At 38.0% G+C, this 20,772-nt stretch overlaps 3 protein-coding genes across 4 annotated transcripts; 2 read left to right on the top strand and 1 right to left on the bottom strand.

Annotated features, from left to right (window-relative positions):
- Positions 1-10,421: 10,421 nt before the first annotated feature.
- On the top strand, positions 10,422-11,539 carry LOC130995085 (probable WRKY transcription factor 50). Of its 2 annotated transcripts, none has more exons than XM_057920239.1 (3): positions 10,422-10,848; positions 10,920-11,067; positions 11,149-11,539. In XM_057920239.1, exons 1-3 carry the CDS (start codon positions 10,587-10,589, stop codon positions 11,276-11,278), a joined length of 540 nt encoding a protein of 179 aa, XP_057776222.1. In that variant the 5' UTR covers positions 10,422-10,586; the 3' UTR covers positions 11,279-11,539. The 2 variants fall into 2 exon arrangements, with proteins under 2 accessions (XP_057776222.1, XP_057776224.1); XM_057920241.1 differs by having other exon boundaries at positions 10,464-10,848; positions 10,929-11,067.
- Positions 11,540-11,633: 94 nt separating this feature from the next.
- Positions 11,634-16,029, bottom strand: LOC130995084 (protein PLASTID MOVEMENT IMPAIRED 1-RELATED 1-like). Its single transcript, XM_057920238.1, has 3 exons — positions 15,815-16,029; positions 12,932-15,259; positions 11,634-12,808 (listed from the first exon to the last, which is right to left on the bottom strand). Exons 2-3 carry the CDS (start codon positions 15,208-15,210, stop codon positions 11,821-11,823), a joined length of 3,267 nt encoding a protein of 1,088 aa, XP_057776221.1. The 5' UTR covers positions 15,211-15,259; positions 15,815-16,029; the 3' UTR covers positions 11,634-11,820.
- A 1,264-nt stretch (positions 16,030-17,293) lies between these two features.
- Positions 17,294-20,570, top strand: LOC130994482 (uncharacterized). The gene is made up of 3 exons (XM_057919525.1): positions 17,294-19,739; positions 19,866-20,431; positions 20,481-20,570. Exons 1-3 carry the CDS (start codon positions 17,294-17,296, stop codon positions 20,568-20,570), a joined length of 3,102 nt encoding a protein of 1,033 aa, XP_057775508.1.
- The last annotated feature ends 202 nt before the right edge of the window (positions 20,571-20,772 follow it).

The following is a 20,772-nucleotide window of genomic DNA, read 5'->3' as shown; positions in this document are numbered from 1 at the left end:
CGTATCTTATCTGTGAAAATGTTGGACGAATTGCCAACTTCAAAATCGCCAGCTCTGAAACATCTGGCCTGTTCTAAAAACGTGATAGCTCTGAGTCTCTGCTCCTCTAGTCTAACTATGAGCATGGGAAACCATGTGAAAAGACTTTGGATTACATCTAAATGGTTTTATTTCATGACTTATGGCTCAACTGTCAAGAAATCTCAAGCACACAAAGTGTGAAAAATGGTGATATTGATTATAAAGGCGATCACATTAGGGAATTCACTTCTAGCGGAGAATTGGGTCTGATCGAATTACTCGCATTACTCTTTTGTTGCTTCTTAAACTTTAAGTTACTTGCAGGATCGAGAGATGTGTGTTGATTGTAAAGTTTTGAATTGACTTTGTGAATGATTGGATGGAAATTTACATTGTTGAAATCAATTTCTTCCTAGGATTCATATAGATTTTGCTTGAGGACAAGCAAAAGACTAAGTGTGGGGGAGTTGATTTATGCTTAATTTACTATATTTTTAAGGGTTTGAATCTGCGTGTTTAAAGATAATCTTCTGGAATTTGGTGCTTTTATGGTGTATTTTATGTTTTGCAGGAGATTTAGGCTCTCGAGATGGAAGAATGCAGTTTTGGATGAATTTGGATGAATCTGGCGTTTTCCAGAGGAACCGACATCTCCAGAGCAGAGAAATCACCATTCCACTGGAGTCAGAGGAATCAAGTCTCCAGTGCAGAGGAATCGAAGCTAGCGCGGAATCGCTAGAGAAATCAACACGCCAGAGAAATCAACACGCCAGAGAAATCACTTCGCCAGAGAAATCAAAGCCCAGATCAGAGAAGTCGCTAGTCAGAGAAGTCGCTAGTCAGAGAAGTCAATAGTCAAAGGAATCGAGAAGTCAGAGCAGAGGAATCACCTATTCCTCTGCCGAGAGGCGCCAGCGGAGTTCAGCGCTGCCAGAGGATTCACTTCCCCGCTGCCAGAGGAAGGCCAGAGCGGAAGACATTCCGCTGGCGACCCATTCCGCTGACGAAGTACCAGAGATATCACCCATTCCTCTGGCGATACCATTCCTCTAGCGATAGCAGAGAATTCACCGTTCCTCTGGCGAATGCCAGAGAGATCATCATTCCGCTGGCAAACCATTTCTCTGGCGAGGTCAGGGAAATCATCCATTCCTCTGGCGAGAGCTGCGAAGTCGGCGCGATTGGTAGAGTTTTTCCGGAGCGCGCATCCAGCTGGAGAGTTGCCTTAATTCACACGATTCTATTACCATTAGAATTCTACTTTGCTTGGCAACTTCCATGGTGATCCGAAGGAAAGTTGAAGCTTATAAATAGGTTCTCTTTTGACCTATTATAGAACACCAACCCCCCGAACCCAATCATTCATACTTTAGTTTTTAGCTTTAGATTTTTATTGTTTTCTAGTTTTCAAGGCTTGGATCAAGATTGAAGATTCAAGTCGCTACTTCAGTTTTTATTCGGTTTTTATATAATTCAGTTTTTACAATTGCATTCTATTTAATTATGTTTATGTTTTATTTAAGCATGTCTGGCTAGTTTCCTTTAGCTGATTCTAGGGTTTGTAAATAGTTGATTGAATTTATGTGATTTATTTGTTAATACCTTTGTGCCTTCCAGTTTATGATTCATAATTCCTGGTGCTTGAATTCTTGTGAATTATCTGATCAATAGTTTGCATGTGTAGCTATTCGGTTTGAGACCTAGCGGAGATAACTGTTTAGCGGATTCAGGAATGTATGATATGATTTTAACCTTGAGACCTAGCGGAGATAGGTGGATCATAGGGAGCTATTCTTAGGAGCTATTGGGAGTTAGTAGATTTTCTTGAGACCTAACGGAGATAGATAATTTACTAATCTACGATCGTTGCTGCTCTAGCGAGAGTGATTGATTAATTAAGTGATCTCTCATCATAACTGGATTAAATTGGTAAATATGATTAATAGATTTATTGCATAGATTTAATTACTGAATTTACTGCCCTAGGATCAGTTGCTTTTAATATTTGATTTTTCTCCTACGTACTTTTATTATTTGCGTTTTAGTTTAAGATAATTGAATCTTCTACTTTCGTTTACCTGTCTACTATTATAGTCTGTTTAGGAGATAGATAAAGTCGTTTCGTTGTGTCAATCCCTGTGGATACGATATTCGGTTACTATTTCTGTGCTACAATTACATCGTGTTAGTTGCGGTATTTTGTGCTAATAATTTAGTGATCAACATCTCCTCCAACGGATCTATTCAAGACTTCGCCTATAAATAGGCTCAGCATTCAAATTCAATCTTCACCGATTCAAACACTCAAGCTGAACCTCTGCCAAAATTGCAACTCAGCGTGCTCTTACACTCTCAAAGTTTGAATCGAAGAAGAGAATACACAAAGTCAAAATCAGAATCCTGATTACCTACATTCTCTTAGAACTCATAGGCACTCATATTGTAAATCATTAGCCTTAGTTCACATTACAGAGAGTTTGTTCTCTGTAATCTAGTTGGAAGATCAAACCCCTTTTCAACCGAGCGAAAAGAGAGTTTGAGAGTTGAAATTTAGACAGTTGTCTAAAAGACTCAAGAGAGTTCTCAGTGCTCGCGTGCAAGACGGTGAAGTCTTAGCATGTAAGCGAGGTTGAGAACAAAGAAGAGAAGTCCAACACGTAGTTGGCACTCAAACGGTTGTTTCAGTTGTTTCGGTTTATTGTGCACCCGGAAGCACATGCGAGTACTCGTCAGCTTGATCGACTGACCGTGGATGTAGGAACAGGGTTCCAAACCACGTAAAAATCCTATGTGCCTCTTATTGCTTTCAATATTTAGCTATCTTACATGTGCTCAAACTTTTATATTCTGAAAATGCTTAATTAACAAGCGGAACCTAAAAATCACCCTGTCGCGCTATAGGATTTTGTTTTCTCTTTGTTGCTTCTGCATCTGTGTGAGAAATCTATCTGATATTCCATTGGTCTTTTAGAAAGGTTTTCTCATCCTACTCTGTTTTTTCTGTATCTAACTGTTTCTCATGCATCATGACTGAAACTCTCTTACATTAGTCTTTTTTATCTTCAGTCTCTTTCTGCAGTCATTACAAAAAGTTTCGAAAGAAAAATCCTAGTGGTGTATTCCCCCCCCCTACACCAGTTCTATTGCACTCTGGGACCCAATAGTTCGGATTCTACTTAAGATTCTTGATTCCAAAGTAGATTAGCGAAGAATCTTGTTTAGATTCTACAATTCAAGAATGATTTGTAGATATTCTACTTAAGATTCTTGATTCCAAAGTAGATTAGTGAATATTCTTGTTAAGATTCTTCAATTGAAGAGTGATTAGTTGAGATTCTACTTAAGATTCTTGATTCCAAAGTAAATTAGCGAAGAATCTTGTTTAGATTCTACAATTCAAGAATGATTAATAGATATTCTACTTAAGATTCTTGATTTCAAAGTAGATTAGTGAAGATTCTTGCTAAGATTCTTCAATTGAAGAGTGCATGATTAGTTAAGATTTTACTTAAGATTCTTGATTCCAAAGTAGAGAGAAAGAGGGTTAGAGAGAGAGAGACGAAAGGGAGGGTGGGGGCTTACTTGGACGGAGGCGGACGGCGACGGCGGCAACCGGAGAGAGGGGGAGGGGGGCGAGCGGCGACAGCATTGGCGAGAGAGAGAGAGAGAGAGAGAGAGAGAGGGCGGCACATTGTGCTGCTACCCTAGCAACTGCCGGATTTTGTATTTTAAAATACCTACGACATGTGCCTTTGGTAATAGCCGACCCATATCAACTTACCGACGGGGCAAAAATAGAGTTAAGAGGTTTCAAACCTAGGACCTTTAGGAGCGAAGCACTATTGATGCTCCCACCGCTGCACCAGCACACAATTATATTTATTAACTCTCAAAGTATGTATATAGACGTGTAATAGGCAGGTGACCGCATGGTATGCGGTCACCCGCACACAAATTTTTGCGTTTGAAGAAATATTTTTTGAAGTTACATGCAAGAGGTATCTGAATACAATCAATTATACAACTCGTATGTAGCCAGGACCTCAACACCACTCAACGGTGGGAAAACATCACCTCACGCAGGTGAGCCCACAGGCGAGCCGCTCTGCATGTGGAATCTCAACACCAAACAATATAATATACAACAACAATACATCACCACTTAAAGTGGAAAAACATCACCGCCAAGCTAAATTGAACCTAAGATCTCTCACAAAGGAGATGCCTCAACTTTGCTACTAGAGCAAGGCCTCAAGGACCACATATTAAATACGTTAACTCAAAGTACTTAAGTTTCTCACTACTCTGTCGCAATGTTGAAGAAAAAACCATGTACTATAAAGTAATGTTGATTCAAAAGAAAATTCCATCTAATATCTTACTAACCGTCATTGTTAGAGTTATTTTACTCTATTTTATTTTTGCTTTTTTTAGGAATATTTAATTTCCAATTTTATTTATATATTTTGTCTTCTTCATTAAAATAAATTAGCATTTGCACTCCATACAAAGTACATGAAACATTTTTATATTTTTATATTTTTATAAAATTGATACCAACTCAATTATCATATTATATATTCCCTTCGTCCCAGTTTTTAATATTCAACTTTCATTTTTTGGTTGTCCCACATTTTGATAACCATTTCTATTTTAATAAAAGTAGGTGGGGCTCTTACTCCACTTTAATTATTTTAACACTCACATAAAAATGTGGACTTTTATTCCACTCACAACATACTCAATTATTTTATTAAAACCCGTGTCACTCTCAACTGAATACAAAAAACTGGGACGGAGGGATTCCTCATTAAAACTCAATTATTTTATTAAAACCCGTGCCACTCATTAAAACTCCGGAGTACTTTATAATTAGTCGAATTTCACAATTTTAGAAATAAATAAAATAATCAAATAAAAAGATAAAGAAAAAGGAAATAAAAAAGAAAATGTATATTTTTACAAATAAATCTTCAATTTATTATAATTAAAAAACTCACTTAATCTTGAAATTGATTTGAAATTAGAAGTTACCTTTTTAATATATTATCAATTTTCTTATCTTTTGAAAGAATATATTTTATTTATTTTGCAACTTATAATTTCAGTTATGGGCTAAAAAATATAGAAGAATAGGAGGTTTAGTTTAGAGTTGGTCTCAAAGTTTGCTTTGGGGCCTTGGGCTCAGGTTTGGGAACTTTACTTTTAGCTCAACCATCAAAGTTTTGGGTCGGCCCAGACATACTGCATTCAGATTCTCATTCTTCACTTTAGGGTCACAATTTTTGTGTTTTGGTCCTAAATTGACGATCGTTTATTCGGTCGTTGCGTTTTCGTTATTGTCCTCGGATGACGACGGTTCGGAGGCATTAAAGACCGAATTTTTGGTCGTAAAAAATAGAAAAACGATCGTTGATGTTAACGACCGAAAAAATGGTCGCTAGAAAGTCGGACGACGATCTAAACGGCGACCACCAATATCGGTAGTTAATTCGATCGTTAGCCTAATTAACGATCGAAATCTGGTGGTTAACGACCGAAAATTCGGTCGTTAGCACCTCTTTTTCTTGTAGTGTTTTATAAGATATTGAAGCTTATAAATTAAGCATGTTTTGAAGTGTTTGAAAATAAATATTTAGAAAAAGAAAAGAACAAAATGATCTAATTTGTTTAATTTGCTCTCGCAAAATATTATACTACTATGTTAGTAGCTTTAATTTAAGCACTTTATAAAAAATTGTTAAGGATCGACTAGGTTTTTTTTTTTAAAATGTAATGTTAGGGTGACAAGTGGTGTATACCTTATATTTTAATATAGTGTATATTATTATTTAGGGTTAATTGCCGCTAAATTCAAAAGCTTTTAAAAAATTCGCGATATTCTCACTAACTTCAAAATCGGTGTATGAATACATGAATTGAAAATTTGTTCTTAATGTTCCCAAAATTAAAAAATCCGGCGAGATGACATGGCAAATACCTATGACATGTCAATTTCATTCCAAATCAGCTATACATGTCATTGTTTTAATTTTTTAATAATTTTATTTATTTATAATTAATTTAAAAAAATAAAAATCATCTACCCCCTTCCCCAACCCCCCGACCACCACCTCCCCAAACCTCCGGCGCCACCTCCCAAACTCGCCCGGCCTGCAGACACCCCCCAGCCTACCTCCTTCCCCAAACCTTCGCCTTCTCCATCTACCCCCATCCCCAAACACAGCAGTGTTTGGTGGGTATGTTTTTTAAAAATTGGGGCTCCCTTTGAAACCAGAACACCCGTCGCCGAGCTCTGGACGCCGGTCACCCTCTGAAACCAGAACACCCCACTGCCGTCGAGCTCTGGACGCCGGTCACGCTCTGAAACTTCGACGACACTCCGGTCGCTGCCTCCCTCCTTGGTCACTCTTCTATCTATCTCTCTTCTTCCTTTCTATTCTCTCAAATCGCCGCCTCCCAAATAACGATTTCCAAAATCGCGCCACCACTACCACCACTCCGCCCTCCTCCACCTCCAAGACCACCGCAATTCCCTCCCACCACCCACTACCTCCAAGTGCTACGTCACCCTCTTCATCTCCTCTCGCCGCCACCGCGCCCTTCCATCCCACGAAAACGACGCAGCATCCACCAGATTTACATCAAAAAATTAAAAAAATTCCATCCCACGCTTTTTGCAGGTGGGCCGCTGACTTTCTCCCACCCCCAAATCGAAACTCTAGGACCCGCGATTTGCAGAGCGGCGGTGGGTGGCTTTCTGCTGTTGCGCCGCCGGCTTTCTCCATCCCCAAATCGAAACCCTAGGACCTAGAATCAGGCAAGAGATGAGAGATAGATTGTTGCTGTGCGAGAGATTTCGATTTGTTGGTGTGCGAGATGATTGACGATTGTTGGTGTGCGAGCTGCAAAATTTTGCAAATTTTCCGGCGAGGAAGGTGAGAGAGAGAGAGATTGAGGATTTCTGCAATTTTTTATTTTTTTAAATTATTGTTGGAAATCAAAACGACGTCGTATTATTTTAAAAGAAACGACGTCGTTTTCTTGCACCGCCGGCTATGCCACGCTGTATTTACGGTAGTCCACGTCACCTTCAATTTGGGGATTTTTTCTTATTTTGGGAACATTAAGAACGAATTCTCAATTCATGTATTCATACGCCGATTTTGAAGTTGGTGAGAATATCGCGAATTTTTTAAAAGCTTTTGAATTTAGCGGCAATTAACCCTATTATTTATTATAGTTTTTTCTCTGGATATTACTCTTATGTATCAACAATAACCTTATGAATTATTTTCTATAATACTAGTTTGTATCAACAATAACCTTATGTATCATGCCGTGCATGTACGGTTATAATACTAGTTTGAAGAAGAAGAAGAAGAAGAAGAAGAGGAGGAAACTACCAATTTGACCAAACATTGACCTATTGACTATACTTTTGATTCTTTAATTCCATCATTATTTCTGACTAAGTCCTAAAAAAATTGCAGAAATAAATGGTTTCATATTTATTTTTTAGGTAAATATCACTTTAAACCTCGAACTATTTTCGCACTATCAATTATATCCTGAACTATCGAAAATAATTTTTTAAATCTTGAACTATCAATTTTATATCAATTGTATCATTCGTTCATTTTTTAAGCTTCAAAAATTTGACGTAGCTCATCGAATACCACAATGTATTTGGAATCATTCTTTTTTTGACCTATATTATATAAAACGACGTAATTATATGCATTACTCATTAAAAATTCAGAGGATGAAAAATGGATAAAGGGTACAATTGATACAAAATTGATAGTTCAAGGTTTAAAAAATTATTTTTAATAATTCAGGATATAATTGATAGTGTGAAAATAGTTTGAGGTTTAAAGTGATATTTACCTTTATTTTTTAGAATTGCAAGATGTATAATTAAATAAGCAACTAGCACGCAGGTGAGACTTCTACACTACATAAAGATAGGAAAATAACTGCACGTAGGCGAAACCACTACCACACAAAATAAGAAAACTATCCATACGCAGACGGAATTGAACTCAAGACCTCTCACAAACGTAACATCAAATTTAGGTTTCGTAAGTGACCGAACTTTTTTATTTGACCGAATTTATTTTTCATGTCGTGCAATTTTAGATTTTGCGTAAGACCCTAAATTAATCCAAGAGTCTCATAACGTGTTTTTGCATTAAATTACCGATTTAAATCTAGCAATTGACGTTGCTGACCAAGACCAAAAGTCTTTATAAAGAAATAGTCTCTTATTTTATATTATGATGAGTACGAATTATTTATTTATTTAGTTCATTATGCCATGATTGTCTGTATAATGGTCTCATAAATTCGAAACATTTATTTATATCACCTTGTAACACAAAAATATGCATGCATGAGATGTTTTACGTGTTTATATCTTGAAACAAATCCGTCTCTAATTATATGTTTACAAATTTATTGGTATATCATTATATTTAAATTAAAATATTGTCTTATTTTACGAATATCACTCAATAGACCCCATTTAAGGAATCCAAAATCACTCGAAAACTTCATAATATATAACTTAATTGATGATATTGATCAACCAAATAATTATCTAATATTTTTAAGGCTAAAAAAGTTTAAATAATGTGTGTGAAACACGTTCGTATAATAATAATAATAATAATAAATCAAAGATGGACATTTTTACCCAAATAGGCATCACATTCTCAATCTTCCCTATTATGTAAGATATATTATAAAAAATACTACCATGATTTAAGTAGTCACCTTTTATTATTTTATCTTTCTTTAACTTGCTTTCTTTATTGTTTTTGAATTATAAGCTTTAATGTACTTTATCCAAATGTGAACTGATTCATTTGGTATTTGATTATTTTTAAATGACATTTGGTCTTTAATTATTAACAATTTAATATAGTAATTTAGCATGAATCATGGATCCTTTCACGTACTACGTCATATTTATGACGTATATAGGCATAACCTTTTTATAAAATTAAAAATTTAGGTCACGAAATTTATAATATGGCCGAAAGTGTGGGATCGGATAAGCTAAAATCAAATCACTAAAAAGAAACTTAGCATCCAAGAAAGATTTGTTGATATTCTACTTTTGAATTGTTTGAAAATCATGTGTGTATTATAATAGATTAGCTAATTAAGACTGCAAATGCACCAAGCTATTCCAACTCCGATTTTATAAAAGTTTATTCGAGCTCGTTAGACAAACTAACACTTATCTCTTAAGCATTGATTTAGCTAAAAAAATATAAAATTATTAATTAAATGTTACAACTTATACTTTTATATTAAAATTAGTAATTAGTGTATTATTGTTAGTTGTTACAAGGAAATAAAAAATATATCATAATATTGTAATTTAAATATTTTTTAAATAATTAATATTTTGTATTAAATAGTATAAATTTAGAAAGCTCATTTGAACTCGATTAAATTTAACTCGTAAGCCCTCGTCTCAGTTTGGCTTGATAACGAACAAATCAAGTTTGCGAGCACGATATGAATTGAAAGAAATAATATCAACAACTTTTTTATTTCAACTTACGAATATGACATGGTTAAGTAATGAACACATCAACGACCATAGTAATACATTATTGTTAAATTGACTTGTATTTTCATCTTATGACTGTTGTTAGACTTGTAATAGACAATTAATCATAAAATAAACAAGAAAGTCTACGCCCAAGTCTTCCATGCCATGTCCCACCCCCTTGTTGTCCTTTTCTTTTGTTATACTACAATAGTTGCCTTCGATATACACTAATTCTTTATAGATGTGGTCTTGGATACACCTGAGTGTATTGTACAATCGGGTTACACCTTCACTTAAATTTTAACCCGCACTCTGATTTGAATACATATCCTAACCTAATCCGTACAAACAATACTATTTTAGATACGGGTCAACCCAATTGTACAGTACACCCATGTATATCCAAGATTTTGTGTTCTTTATATCAACCGACTATAAAAAATATAGACGAGTTTTTACTTATTAGGGTGCGTTTACTTTGATGAAAAATGAAAGAAATTTTATATTTTCATTAATTTAATTTTTCACCATTTTCACATGTTTATTATGATGAAAAACAAAAAATATAGGAGGACAGAATATTTTCTCGAACAGCTTATTTTTTTTCCTAGTACTGTTGAATAATATTATCCTATGATAAGGGTGTGAAAATATTTTCCAACATTTTTTCTTCTTTATCCATCATTTTCAATAAAAAATTTACAACCAAAGTAAACGCACTCTTACAATCGTATTCCGAGTCTTAAAATAACTAAACACGAATACCCTCAAGGATGAAGCCGTGAGTAACGGAGTCATTATCTACTTATCAACATTGAATCGAGAAGTGATGATGATGGTTAGGCCTCTCTTGGGCCCAAATCAAAATTCCTTAGCCACCACTTATAAGCAAATAAGAAGCAACCATGAAGCTTCTCTCTACATTATAGGAAGCTCACCAAGAAAAACCCCTCCCACTGAGCTCTCACTATCACACACACTTATATAGCAAACATCAATGGATGCTCCGTTGATGATCATGGCTGATGATCACAGCTACCCCATCAAGCCCGGCTCGTCTCTCGGCCAGGCCCACGAACCGGGCTTCGAGGTTTCAGATTTCTTTGAGTTCAACGACTGGATTGAGGAGGCCCCGTCGTTCTCTTCTCCTCTCTCCGCTGCTTCGTATGATTCTCAGAATCCGAGCTATACGCCTAATGCCGGCTCGAGTTGGAGCAGCAGCAGCAGCAGCAGCAGTTTTCTTGAAGGGGCCATCACTAGTAAGGCTATACATGAAATATCTAACTTGGTTTTATAGCAAAAGAGAGTCGTCTAACACATTGTGTTTTAGTGTTATCAGGAGACAGTGGCTGTGGGAGAGAGAAGGAGATGAGGGAGAAAGTTGCTTTCAAGACCAAGTCTGAAGTTGAGGTTCTTGATGATGGTTTCAAGTGGAGAAAGTATGGGAAGAAGATGGTGAAAAACAGCCCAAATCCTAGGTATGCATATGTTAATCAAGAATCTATATTTTCATGCAAAAATCTATGCATGTGTATATAAATATTTCATGTAATAAACAGGAACTACTATAGATGTTCAGTAGAAGGATGCCCTGTGAAGAAGAGAGTAGAGAGAGACAACGAGGATCCACTCTATGTTGTGACAACCTATGAAGGCATTCACAACCACAAAGGTCCTCATCAAGTGTGATTTTCAGACATGGCAAATCTTCACACAAAAAAAAATCTATATCTGTACTATGTAGTAAGTAGTTTAGACGGCCCCGGCTAATTTTAGGAGACGACGGGAGCTCTCAGAGTTTACCTGAGTTCGTAGATGATGGTGGGGCGCTCTGACCATGTATGATCAACAAACCTTCAGTATTTTGGCTGTTAGAAGAAGTTCATTTTGTATGATGAACACATTAGATTTTTTCTTGCATTTGATATGAATAAACTCAAGTTGAAATCAGAGTAAGCAGAAATAATCATGCCTTATGTAGTTGTTTCTTGGAGAGAGAGAGAGAGAGAGAGAAATTCCAGCTAGAAATGCTACTCAGTAGAGATTCTAGAGAAAACATAATGGATTCATAATTTATGAGGAATTCTGTACAGTGATGCTATGTGCAGCCAATCTTGTACATTTTTCAACAGATTTTCATGCTTAAAAACCTATCTATATAATATATGCTGTCCCATTTCAAAGAATTAAAGAAGCTAGTCTAATTCTGCTCCTTTTTATCACTAGGCAGATTATATGGGAAAAACTATATCAGGATTTCTTACATGAACATTTAGGGCAATCCTTTCATCCCATGTAGCTGCTTCGCCTTCGCTAGGAACGGATATGCTCCACAAAACATCTTCTTCGGATTTCGCCTTCCTCACTAATCCAGATGATGATCTTACAACTATGTTAGAGTTTGAAACAAGATTCTTCTTGGACCTTGCCATGCCACTCGAGAGCAACCACCGCAATCCAGATTGGTGTTGTCTGCTACTTCCCCAGACCGGCTTATTACCATGGCGTGCTACATTGAATCCAGCAAGATGGACTTCTGAGACTTTGAACATTGGTTGATAGATATTCTTCCTATTCTCTTCAGAATCAGCTTCTTCACCCTCTCGTTCAGTCATCTCTGGCTGTGGTGGCAAATAAGCCCGATTCGCTTGAACCAGAGCAAGCATAGGGGAGCCCACCATCTCATAGTTACGTAGGGGATCTCTAAGCTGCACTTTTAAGCCCATTCTGAAGTTTTCGCTGAAAGCACCGCCACTCCTACCTAACAGCTTCACCATTTCATCGTCCATTTTGAGCTCTTCACTGCCCAATTCTAGGGGCTTAGCACCATGAGCTGCAAAAAGCTTCGACATATTTTCATGATTGGATTCTTCAATATGAAGTTGACCAGAATCCAACCTCAGCCATTCCTCCAATGACAAGGAACACTTGATTAATTCATCGGCACCAAGAATTGAGGAGGTTGAGGCCCCAGAAAGATGGCTCATAATGCTTGTAGGAGGTTCTTGATCTGGCATGCCCGACTGAATCTTTAGCCCTTCAACTAAAAGGCTCTCAATGTTGGTTATGGCCATGGGAACAAGATCTTCTATCGACACAGAATCAGAACCAATCTGCTCTGCACTGGAGCAAGAGTATAGGACAGCAGAATGTTGATATTCAGCTGTTTTCTTCTCAACAACTGACTCGCCATCATCAGATTCCCATTGTTCATCGCATCTATAAAAGTTCCAAAGTAAGAACAAAAACAAGAACAAAAAGAACACACATGATTTTCAGAAATATATATATCGAATGAATTGAGAACTACATGCCAATGTAACGACTCTAGAATTAACAGACCTATTGGAAGCATCTGATGCCGATTCTGCTTCTGCCAGCACTTGCTGTATTGTCTTCCCTGTGACATCTTCCAGAGGCATCAATTCATTTGCCTGAAAACACATCCTTTCAACTCCTACACATGCCCAACATCGTAGCATTTCCAGTGTCATAGATCCCATTGCTGAGGGTAGCACAACGGGAGCAGAGACTTGCACGATTAATCTAGCACCATTATTTGCATTTCTGAAAAGCAAGGGATTCATTGACCTCAAGAAACCACCGTCCTTTGTCCGAACAATTGGACCTTTGCCTTCCACAATAGGAGGTAAATGTAAGGGTTCTTCAGGAGGAAGATAGACCGGACTTCCAAATCCACCAGAGGTAGCACGTGGCGAATACTGAAAAGCCTTCTCAGTCAGACCCCACTGATGCATTAAAGCTTCTGTTTCCAAGTTCTCTAACATTTCAGCATTTCTTTTGTCCCTTAAAGATCGATCTAAACTACGGTGATTCTTTTCGACATATTGAATGGGAAATGATACATCAAGATCAACTGCAAATGCCACTTTCCCATAGCCTGTGGGATTAAAGCTACAAGATTCCTCCTCTGCCATCAGATCAGCATCGAGAACAGAGCTTCCCCAAGCTACAGGATCCTCTTCACACTGTCTGAGGAGATCTATTGGTGAGTCATGGCCACTACCAGAAACTATATCTTCTTGATCCTGGTCGATGCTCAACATGTTGAGAAAATCATTTTCTATTGATTCTGCAAGCACAAGATCATCCAAGCTAAGTGATCTCCTCAAACTTTGAGCTCTGCATCTAGACTCGGATCTCATGTACACCCGATGCTCATTGTATGTACTTCTATCTAACAAAGAATCTAAGTCCGATGGTTTAGATGTTAGTAGGTTAATGAAATCTGAATCAAGTTCTTCAAAGGCTAGTTCAGTAATATGTGTGCTATTATCTCTGTGTTCTGGTTTGTCTGCTGCACACTCATACTCATCACAATTATCTATATCAAGCTTTGATTTCCATTCGATATACTCAACAAAACTGGTCTCCTCTCCCTTGAAAATCTCAGCAACATCAATTGTTTCAATTACAGAAGAGTCAAACCTCTGACTACTACCACTTTCTGGTTTTATCTGATCCTTCAACGATACCTCTAAACCCTGCTCAATTACACCAAATTCGGTGACATCAAACTCGTGTCTAGTTTGGCCACCCACATACTCAGACTCGGGTGAAGGGTTAGACATTGGTTTCCAGGAGTCTACATGACCGTAGAAGTCAAACTCCATGGGATCACCCGTCTTTTTCTCATCAAATTTCTGATACAACAAAGTAACAGATTGAGAAAGTTCTGTCCCTTGCTGTAGGAACATTTCATCAAGTAATTTTAAGTTTGCCGATTGGGACTGTTGATAAGACCCTCCGCGTGACATCAATGGAACACTACCAAGATTGTTAGGCTGGTTAGTTCTACTAATATCATAGTCAGAAAGATGATGTAGTCCACCTTCCTTAGCAATATCAGGAACTTTGGCAAAATAACCAGGCTCAATCGACCTACCATCAAAGATGGAAAAGCCAAAGCTAACATTTAAAACTGCACCTTTAGCCGGACCTGTGAGCTTAATGCCAGTAGTCCACTTTCCTGAGCTACTTTTATCCCCTGTTAACTCATCCAAGGTAAGGGGAAGTAACCTCGTTAGATCAACCCAGCGACTCCCTATATCAAGCGTTGGTGCACCTATAACTGAGGCGTGAAGCAAGAAAAGCTTGGGATCATATTTTGCTGTACCATGGGGCCCAGTTCTACCTACGTAAATAGTGCATTGGTGCAACAGAGTCTCTTCAAACTCAGCCATTCCCGAACAGACCTGAGCAGGGCGAGTTTGCAAAATATTGGCCTTCTGTTTCCATGTTACGCACAACTTAAGGTTGTTGAAGTACGGTGGCAATCCTTCAATACCATGGACATGCAAGAAAAAACAACAATTGAACCGATGATTCCGGGCGTGGGTCAAAGCCTTTATGGGCTTCCAATTCCATATTGATGATTTCTTGTCCTTATGTAATGAATCTCGAATAAAGACATTAGATTTGGACTCTGAAACGCCAATGTTAGTTGCCACGTGTCGATGGTGGTCATAAGTTGAATTAAATGCATCGCGCGGGCTTTTATGCAAGTAAAGGGCTTTGCTAATTTCTTCAATATCACGCAATAGAAGCCCGCAGTTTAGATCTTCATCGCCACTTTTCTTGGATTCAACTTTGGATGACATCCCCTTCACTTCTTAAGCAAAATTCTCTAAGAGCATAAATATAACTCTCCTATATAAAGAAAAATAAAACAAAAATCGAAATGAGCTCTTATCTCGAAACAAATAGAGCACCAATTAGGCAATTACGAAAGAAGATTCCAGCTGATTCACCAATGGAAATCAAGATAGCAGCTAAATCAATTCCAGTATTTTCCCCTCCATTATTTTCTTAGATTCTCTTAGCTAAAACAATTCACCAATTCCTTATGTGAAACGATCAATAAAAATTCTACACATTCACTAATCCCTCCTGAATGATTTCTTAAAGAAAAATAAAAAAAAATCATGACAGAAACAAATTAACAACATTCCATCAGAGAACCTGAAGAACTCAAATCAATCACGCGAAGCGAAAAGCGAAACACGTTGATCACACTCAACAGAAACCTCCGATTCAATCCGAACTACAATTGAATCAATAACAGAGTTCAAAATCTTCAATCAACAGCACAAACAACAAACAAAAAAACAAACATCACTTGTATATAATGAGATTCCACCAATCATGCAAAAAAAAAGCAAAAAAAAAAAAGATTAAAAACAAAAAACAATTATTGAAACTTACAGAAGCTGAATCGAGAAAAGACTAATCTCGTTGACTGCTGAGCTGAATTAACTCTCCTTTTCCTTCCCGAAATTCTTCAATTTTTACCTAAATTGAACTGGAGATTTCCAAATTGTATTCACTGTAGCTGATTTGGAGTTTTGGGCCCAGTATATTCCCCCTTCCCTCTTCGGCTGTAGTGATGAAGAAATGAATATTTTGTCTTATTGTCGGATTACCTAACGCAGCCTTTTTCTTTTTCATTTTTTAATCCTTTTCTTATTTAAAAAAGAAAAAAAAAGTGTGAAAACGATCAAAGATAAGAGTGGTTAATGTGAGTCGAGTTCGACTCCAAGTATATATTTTTCAGCAACTTTTATTAAGAAATAAATTAAAACGCATTCACCTAATCACGAATCAATAATCATAGTATATTTATTGATTGAAAAATAAGTATTTTATCAATAAGAGTTGGTCTCCTGTACACCCGAGTGTACCGTACATTCGGATTGTACCCGACTCGGATCCTGATCCAATTAAACTATCCTAATACATTTTTTCTTAAAATTACACTTGTTAGAGTATTTATATACTCTTAAGTATTATTGTCATTGTGTAGATAAAAAGGAGTTTCTGCTGAAGTCTCACAGAATGTCTCTTGTTGAGTTGCTTGTTCGGTTGCAAGGTTCTGCTGGTTTGTTTCCTTGCGGGTTTTTGAAGTTTTTTGGAAAGTTACCTTTAAGATATTGCTTTTGCTTGAAGAGTCCGTTTCTTTAGGGTGTCCTCGTACCCTAGGACTTGCTGCCTTATGGAAACCCTACATGGGCCCTACGTTGGTTTGGTTTGACAGTTCATGGGCTCTCTACTTCTTGGCAAGGGTTTCATATTTAAAGAGACGTCATCGATCGAAGGCTGCTGCTGCACTCATCGTTATTCTACTTATTTTGAGAGAGTATTTTCGTGCATCTAGAGAGCATACAATACGTGAGGGTGTGCTGTTGCTTTACTCCTTATTTCTTTGGAAGCGTGAGTTGGTTTTATGTTCGTTCATCTGTACTCCGGCTTGTAGGAGCGTTTCTTGATGTTGGTTTGAACGTGGATTGAGAGGCAATCACGTTCTGTGGGTAAGTTCTATCTTGCTCTCTTTTTGTTCACGTAGGTGAAGGTTTGGGAAGAAATAGAGGCTAGGAAGATCGAGTCTTCGCGTGTAAGTCCTTTGTATTTCTTATCTTCACTAGTGAACTGTTGGAACTGGGCGTGGCCCCCCAGACGTAGGTGTGTTATCACCGAACTGGGTAATCATTGTTGGTGTCTTGTGTTCTTTACTTTCCGCACGTTTTGCTTTAAGTTTCGCTGCTTACGTTATTTGTGTGTGGCCGAGACAATTGATTATTGGATAGGTAAAATTTCAATTGGTACCAGAGCGGGATCACCCAAGTTATCGGTGTTGATTCCTGGTGTATCTATCCTGTTCTTTCCGCTGCTGTGTTCGTGTGTTTAATGGCGCTGCAAAGAGAAGGTGGGTCTGTTGTGAGACCACCCCTACTTGATGGAAGCAATTATATCTACTGGAAAATGCGAATGACTTCCTTCATTCGTGCGGTTGATGAGAATGCCTGGACCGCTGTGGAAGAAGGGTGGACTGCTCCTTGTGATGAGGAAGGGAAACCCAAGCCAAGGATCAAGTGGACATTCAATGAATTGGCTGCTTCTAATGCCAATCAAAAAGCTCTGAATTCTATCCAGAATGCTGTAACTATGGAGGTGTTTGCTCTTATATCAATGTGTGCTAACGCAAAAGAGGCGTGGGATGTTCTGATGAGTACTTATGAGGGGAATTCTAAGGTTAAAAAACAGCGTCTCCAGCAACTTGCTACGAAGTTTGAAGAACTGAGGATGGACGAGAATGAGGATATTAGCATCTTTCATGGCAAACTACTTGCTCTTTCTAATGAAAGTTTCTCTCTTGGAGAAAGAATTCCTGAGGAAAAGCTTGTGCGAAAAGTGATGCGTGCTCTACCTGAAAGATTTGACTACAAACTCACTGCCATAGATGAAGCAAGAGACGTCAGTGATATGAAGCTTGAAGAACTCATAGGTTCTTTAAGAACGTTCGAAATGAATCTTCGGCCAGAGAGATCTGAGAAAAAGAAGAGTATCGCCTTTGTCGCCGATTCCGGGAATAACAAGAAGGACTCCACAAAATTCGACTCTGATGACTTGGTTGAATCTCTTGCTCTATTCACCAAGAACTTTGGTAAAGCCTTCAATAAGTACAGGAAGAATAATATGGGCAACAAAGGTTTTCAGAATGCAAAAAGCTTTCAACTATCTCAAGGGAAGAAGGATCAAGGGTCTGCTTCAAGATCTGGAATTCAATGCCATGAATGTCATGGTTATGGTCACATTCAAGCTGAATGTGCGAACACTCTGAAGAAGCAGAAAAAGCATAACAAATCATACAATGCTTCCTTAAGTAATGATGAAACGGATGACAGTGGAAGTGAGTCTGAAGATGAACCAATTGCACTTATAAGTTCTGCTGATCATACAAATGAAGAGGAAATCATCGATGATCCCCTGAAAATTGGAGTAGATTCTGACTCTGAAGAAAAAGTTGTCGCCTTTACTGCAAAATTGGAGGAAGTCGCTCCAAATACCTCTTCAGATGATGTTACTGTGGAAGAGACTGAAAGTGATAATGAGGATATTGATGAAAGCTTCTTGACAGAGAATTATGAACTGATGTACAAGAAGTGTGTGGCTGTGCTTGAGCTGAATAAATCTCTTTCCACTCAACTTAGCAATGTCTCGAAGGAACGTGATGATCTTGTGGATCTCTGTGAAAAACAAAAGGCTGAACTGGTGGCTCTTCGACAGACTATGAAATCTAAGATTGGTGAACTGGAGCATCATCAAAAACTTGTTAAAATGATGAATACCGGGACTGAAAAGTTGGACGAAATTCTGGAAAATAGTCAAAGCTCTGGTAATAAAGCTGGATTAGGCTTTCAAAGCAAAGATTGGGTTCTTAAAGACAATGGAGGAAAAGCTAAAGCCACGCCCCACAAAGAAGTTGATCAGCCGCCTAAACCACATGTGCATCGACTAGCTGCTTATAAAAATGCTCCACTGAAGAATAACTACAATAGATCTTTTGTTCCAACTTGTCACTACTGTGGAAGGAGAGGTCATATCAGACCTAGATGCCGATTTCTTCTACGTGACTTCCAAAATATGAGAAATTCTCAAAATTATCGGCCAAGGATGAACAGAGGTTATGTTGTTCACAACTCTCTTTGGTCTGGCTTCCATAAGTCATGGTATTTGGATAGTGGTTGCTCCAAACATATGACGGGAGAAGAGAAGCATCTGGAAGATATTCATATAATTTCTGAAGAAAGAGTAACTTTTGGTGATGGTGTCCAGGCAAAGGTCGTAGGAACAGGTACTTTGAATGTTCCAGGTATGCCTAAACTAAAAAATGTCATGCTAGTTGAAGGTTTGAAGGCCAATCTGATCAGTATCAGTCAGCTCTGCGATGAACAAATGACGGTCATTTTCGACAAAGATAAGTGCATTGTTAAAGATGGAGATGAGGAGTATATCTCGGGCAAGCGATCAAGTGATAATTGCTACATTGTATCTCCTGATAATTCATGTATTCAGGTTCTTGGAGATGATACTGATACATGGCATCAAAAACTTGGACATACCAGCCTGAGAAACATGAAAAAGCTCGTGAAGACAGATGCTATCAGAGGTCTTCCCAAGCTGGTGATTAATACTAAACACATCGAGATTCACCATCATTTTATTAGAGAATTGGTAGAGGAGAAAACTCTCAATTTGGAGTTCTTGCCTACTGAAAGACAGATAGCGGATATTTTGACGAAGCCTTTGGATGCCGAAAGATTTGAAAAATTACGTGGAGAGCTGGGGCTCTGTATCTTATGACTATCCGTCTTGAAGAAAAAATGGGTACTCTGCTATTTTGTGAATTCTTCTAGCATCAGTACCAGCTCTTGTTCGTGTTTCAAATGGAGTCTCTTCAAAAGTGTTATCTTTGCAGATATGAAGTACGCTTATCCTGGTCAATCTTCTGTTAATCAAGTCAAACTTGATCAGACTTGTGTTTATTGGTCCTGTGATCATTCAAGTGTTGTGCGAATGGATCATGTCTTATTAGCCATATTGGGCTTCAATTTCTATGGTTTAATTCTTTTCGGGTTTTCTCTTTCTAAAAGCAGCAACTGGGCTTCTCCTATTTTAGCCCATTGGTATGATAAAGAGCCCAAGATCAGAGACCTTTCATCTCCTTATTTCGGTTCCCGCGCCAAAATTGAGTATCACTATTTCTCTCTCAAGGGAAGTTATCTATCCCAGAGCTCCGAAGATTCCATGGCTTCCGACGGTCATCTCACTGAGTGCTCCGGCGATTCTGACGCCTCCGACCATACTCACTCTGTAGAGGACGGTCAACTTTCACCACCTGTTCAAATTGAAGGTGTGAACAACAATTTTACTGATGAGAATGGTGATTCTAGCGGCAATGATGATCCTCCTCGAACAGCTGCTCAAATTGCTCGCGGAATTTGGGCTGATATGACAGCCTCGCGTAAATGCTTCGCGGCAATGGTGATTCAAGCGAAGAGCTGCTCTTGAATCTCTGTTATTTGATCTGAAGCATGGTCCTGCTGGTGCAATAGCTTCTAAAGCAAGTGAGTTACCCGATGAAGGTTCTAAGGATGAAGATTCTGATGGGTCTGGCAACTAGCTCTTTGTCATTGTTGTGACAAAAAGGGGGAGAAATTATGGTTCTTTCGTATTTGTGCAGGTGGTGGTTGCTATGGTGCTTGCTTATAGTAATTATGTAATCCAAGAACTCCGGTGCTTCCTCTTTGCTCTTATGTTTTTGTGCCGACGTTATTTCCTTCAGGGGGAGAGTTCTTGTTAAGGGGGAGTGATTTCTGTTTCTG

The sequence above is a fragment of the Salvia miltiorrhiza genome, chromosome 7 (assembly GCF_028751815.1).
Source record: "Salvia miltiorrhiza cultivar Shanhuang (shh) chromosome 7, IMPLAD_Smil_shh, whole genome shotgun sequence".
Lineage (NCBI taxonomy): Eukaryota > Viridiplantae > Streptophyta > Magnoliopsida > Lamiales > Lamiaceae > Salvia > Salvia miltiorrhiza.
The sequence above is the reverse complement of the archived record's forward strand: the minus strand, read 5'-3'. Positions and strand labels throughout refer to the sequence as shown.

Coding starts and splice junctions, on each gene's coding strand:
- LOC130995085 (XM_057920239.1), top strand. CDS start 10,587: ATGGATGCTCCGTTGATGATCATGGCTGATGATCACAGCTACCCCATC. Junction 10,849..10,919: donor TCTTGAAGGGGCCATCACTA/GTAAGGCTATAC, acceptor ATTGTGTTTTAG/TGTTATCAGGAGACAGTGGC. Junction 11,068..11,148: donor AAAAACAGCCCAAATCCTAG/GTATGCATATGT, acceptor TGTAATAAACAG/GAACTACTATAGATGTTCAG.
- LOC130995084 (XM_057920238.1), bottom strand. CDS start 15,210: ATGTCATCCAAAGTTGAATCCAAGAAAAGTGGCGATGAAGATCTAAAC. Junction 12,809..12,931: donor GCATCAGATGCTTCCAATAG/GTCTGTTAATTC, acceptor GAACTTTTATAG/ATGCGATGAACAATGGGAAT.
- LOC130994482 (XM_057919525.1), top strand. CDS start 17,294: ATGGCGCTGCAAAGAGAAGGTGGGTCTGTTGTGAGACCACCCCTACTT. Junction 19,740..19,865: donor ACGTGGAGAGCTGGGGCTCT/GTATCTTATGAC, acceptor TTATCTTTGCAG/ATATGAAGTACGCTTATCCT. Junction 20,432..20,480: donor GTAAATGCTTCGCGGCAATG/GTGATTCAAGCG, acceptor TTTGATCTGAAG/CATGGTCCTGCTGGTGCAAT.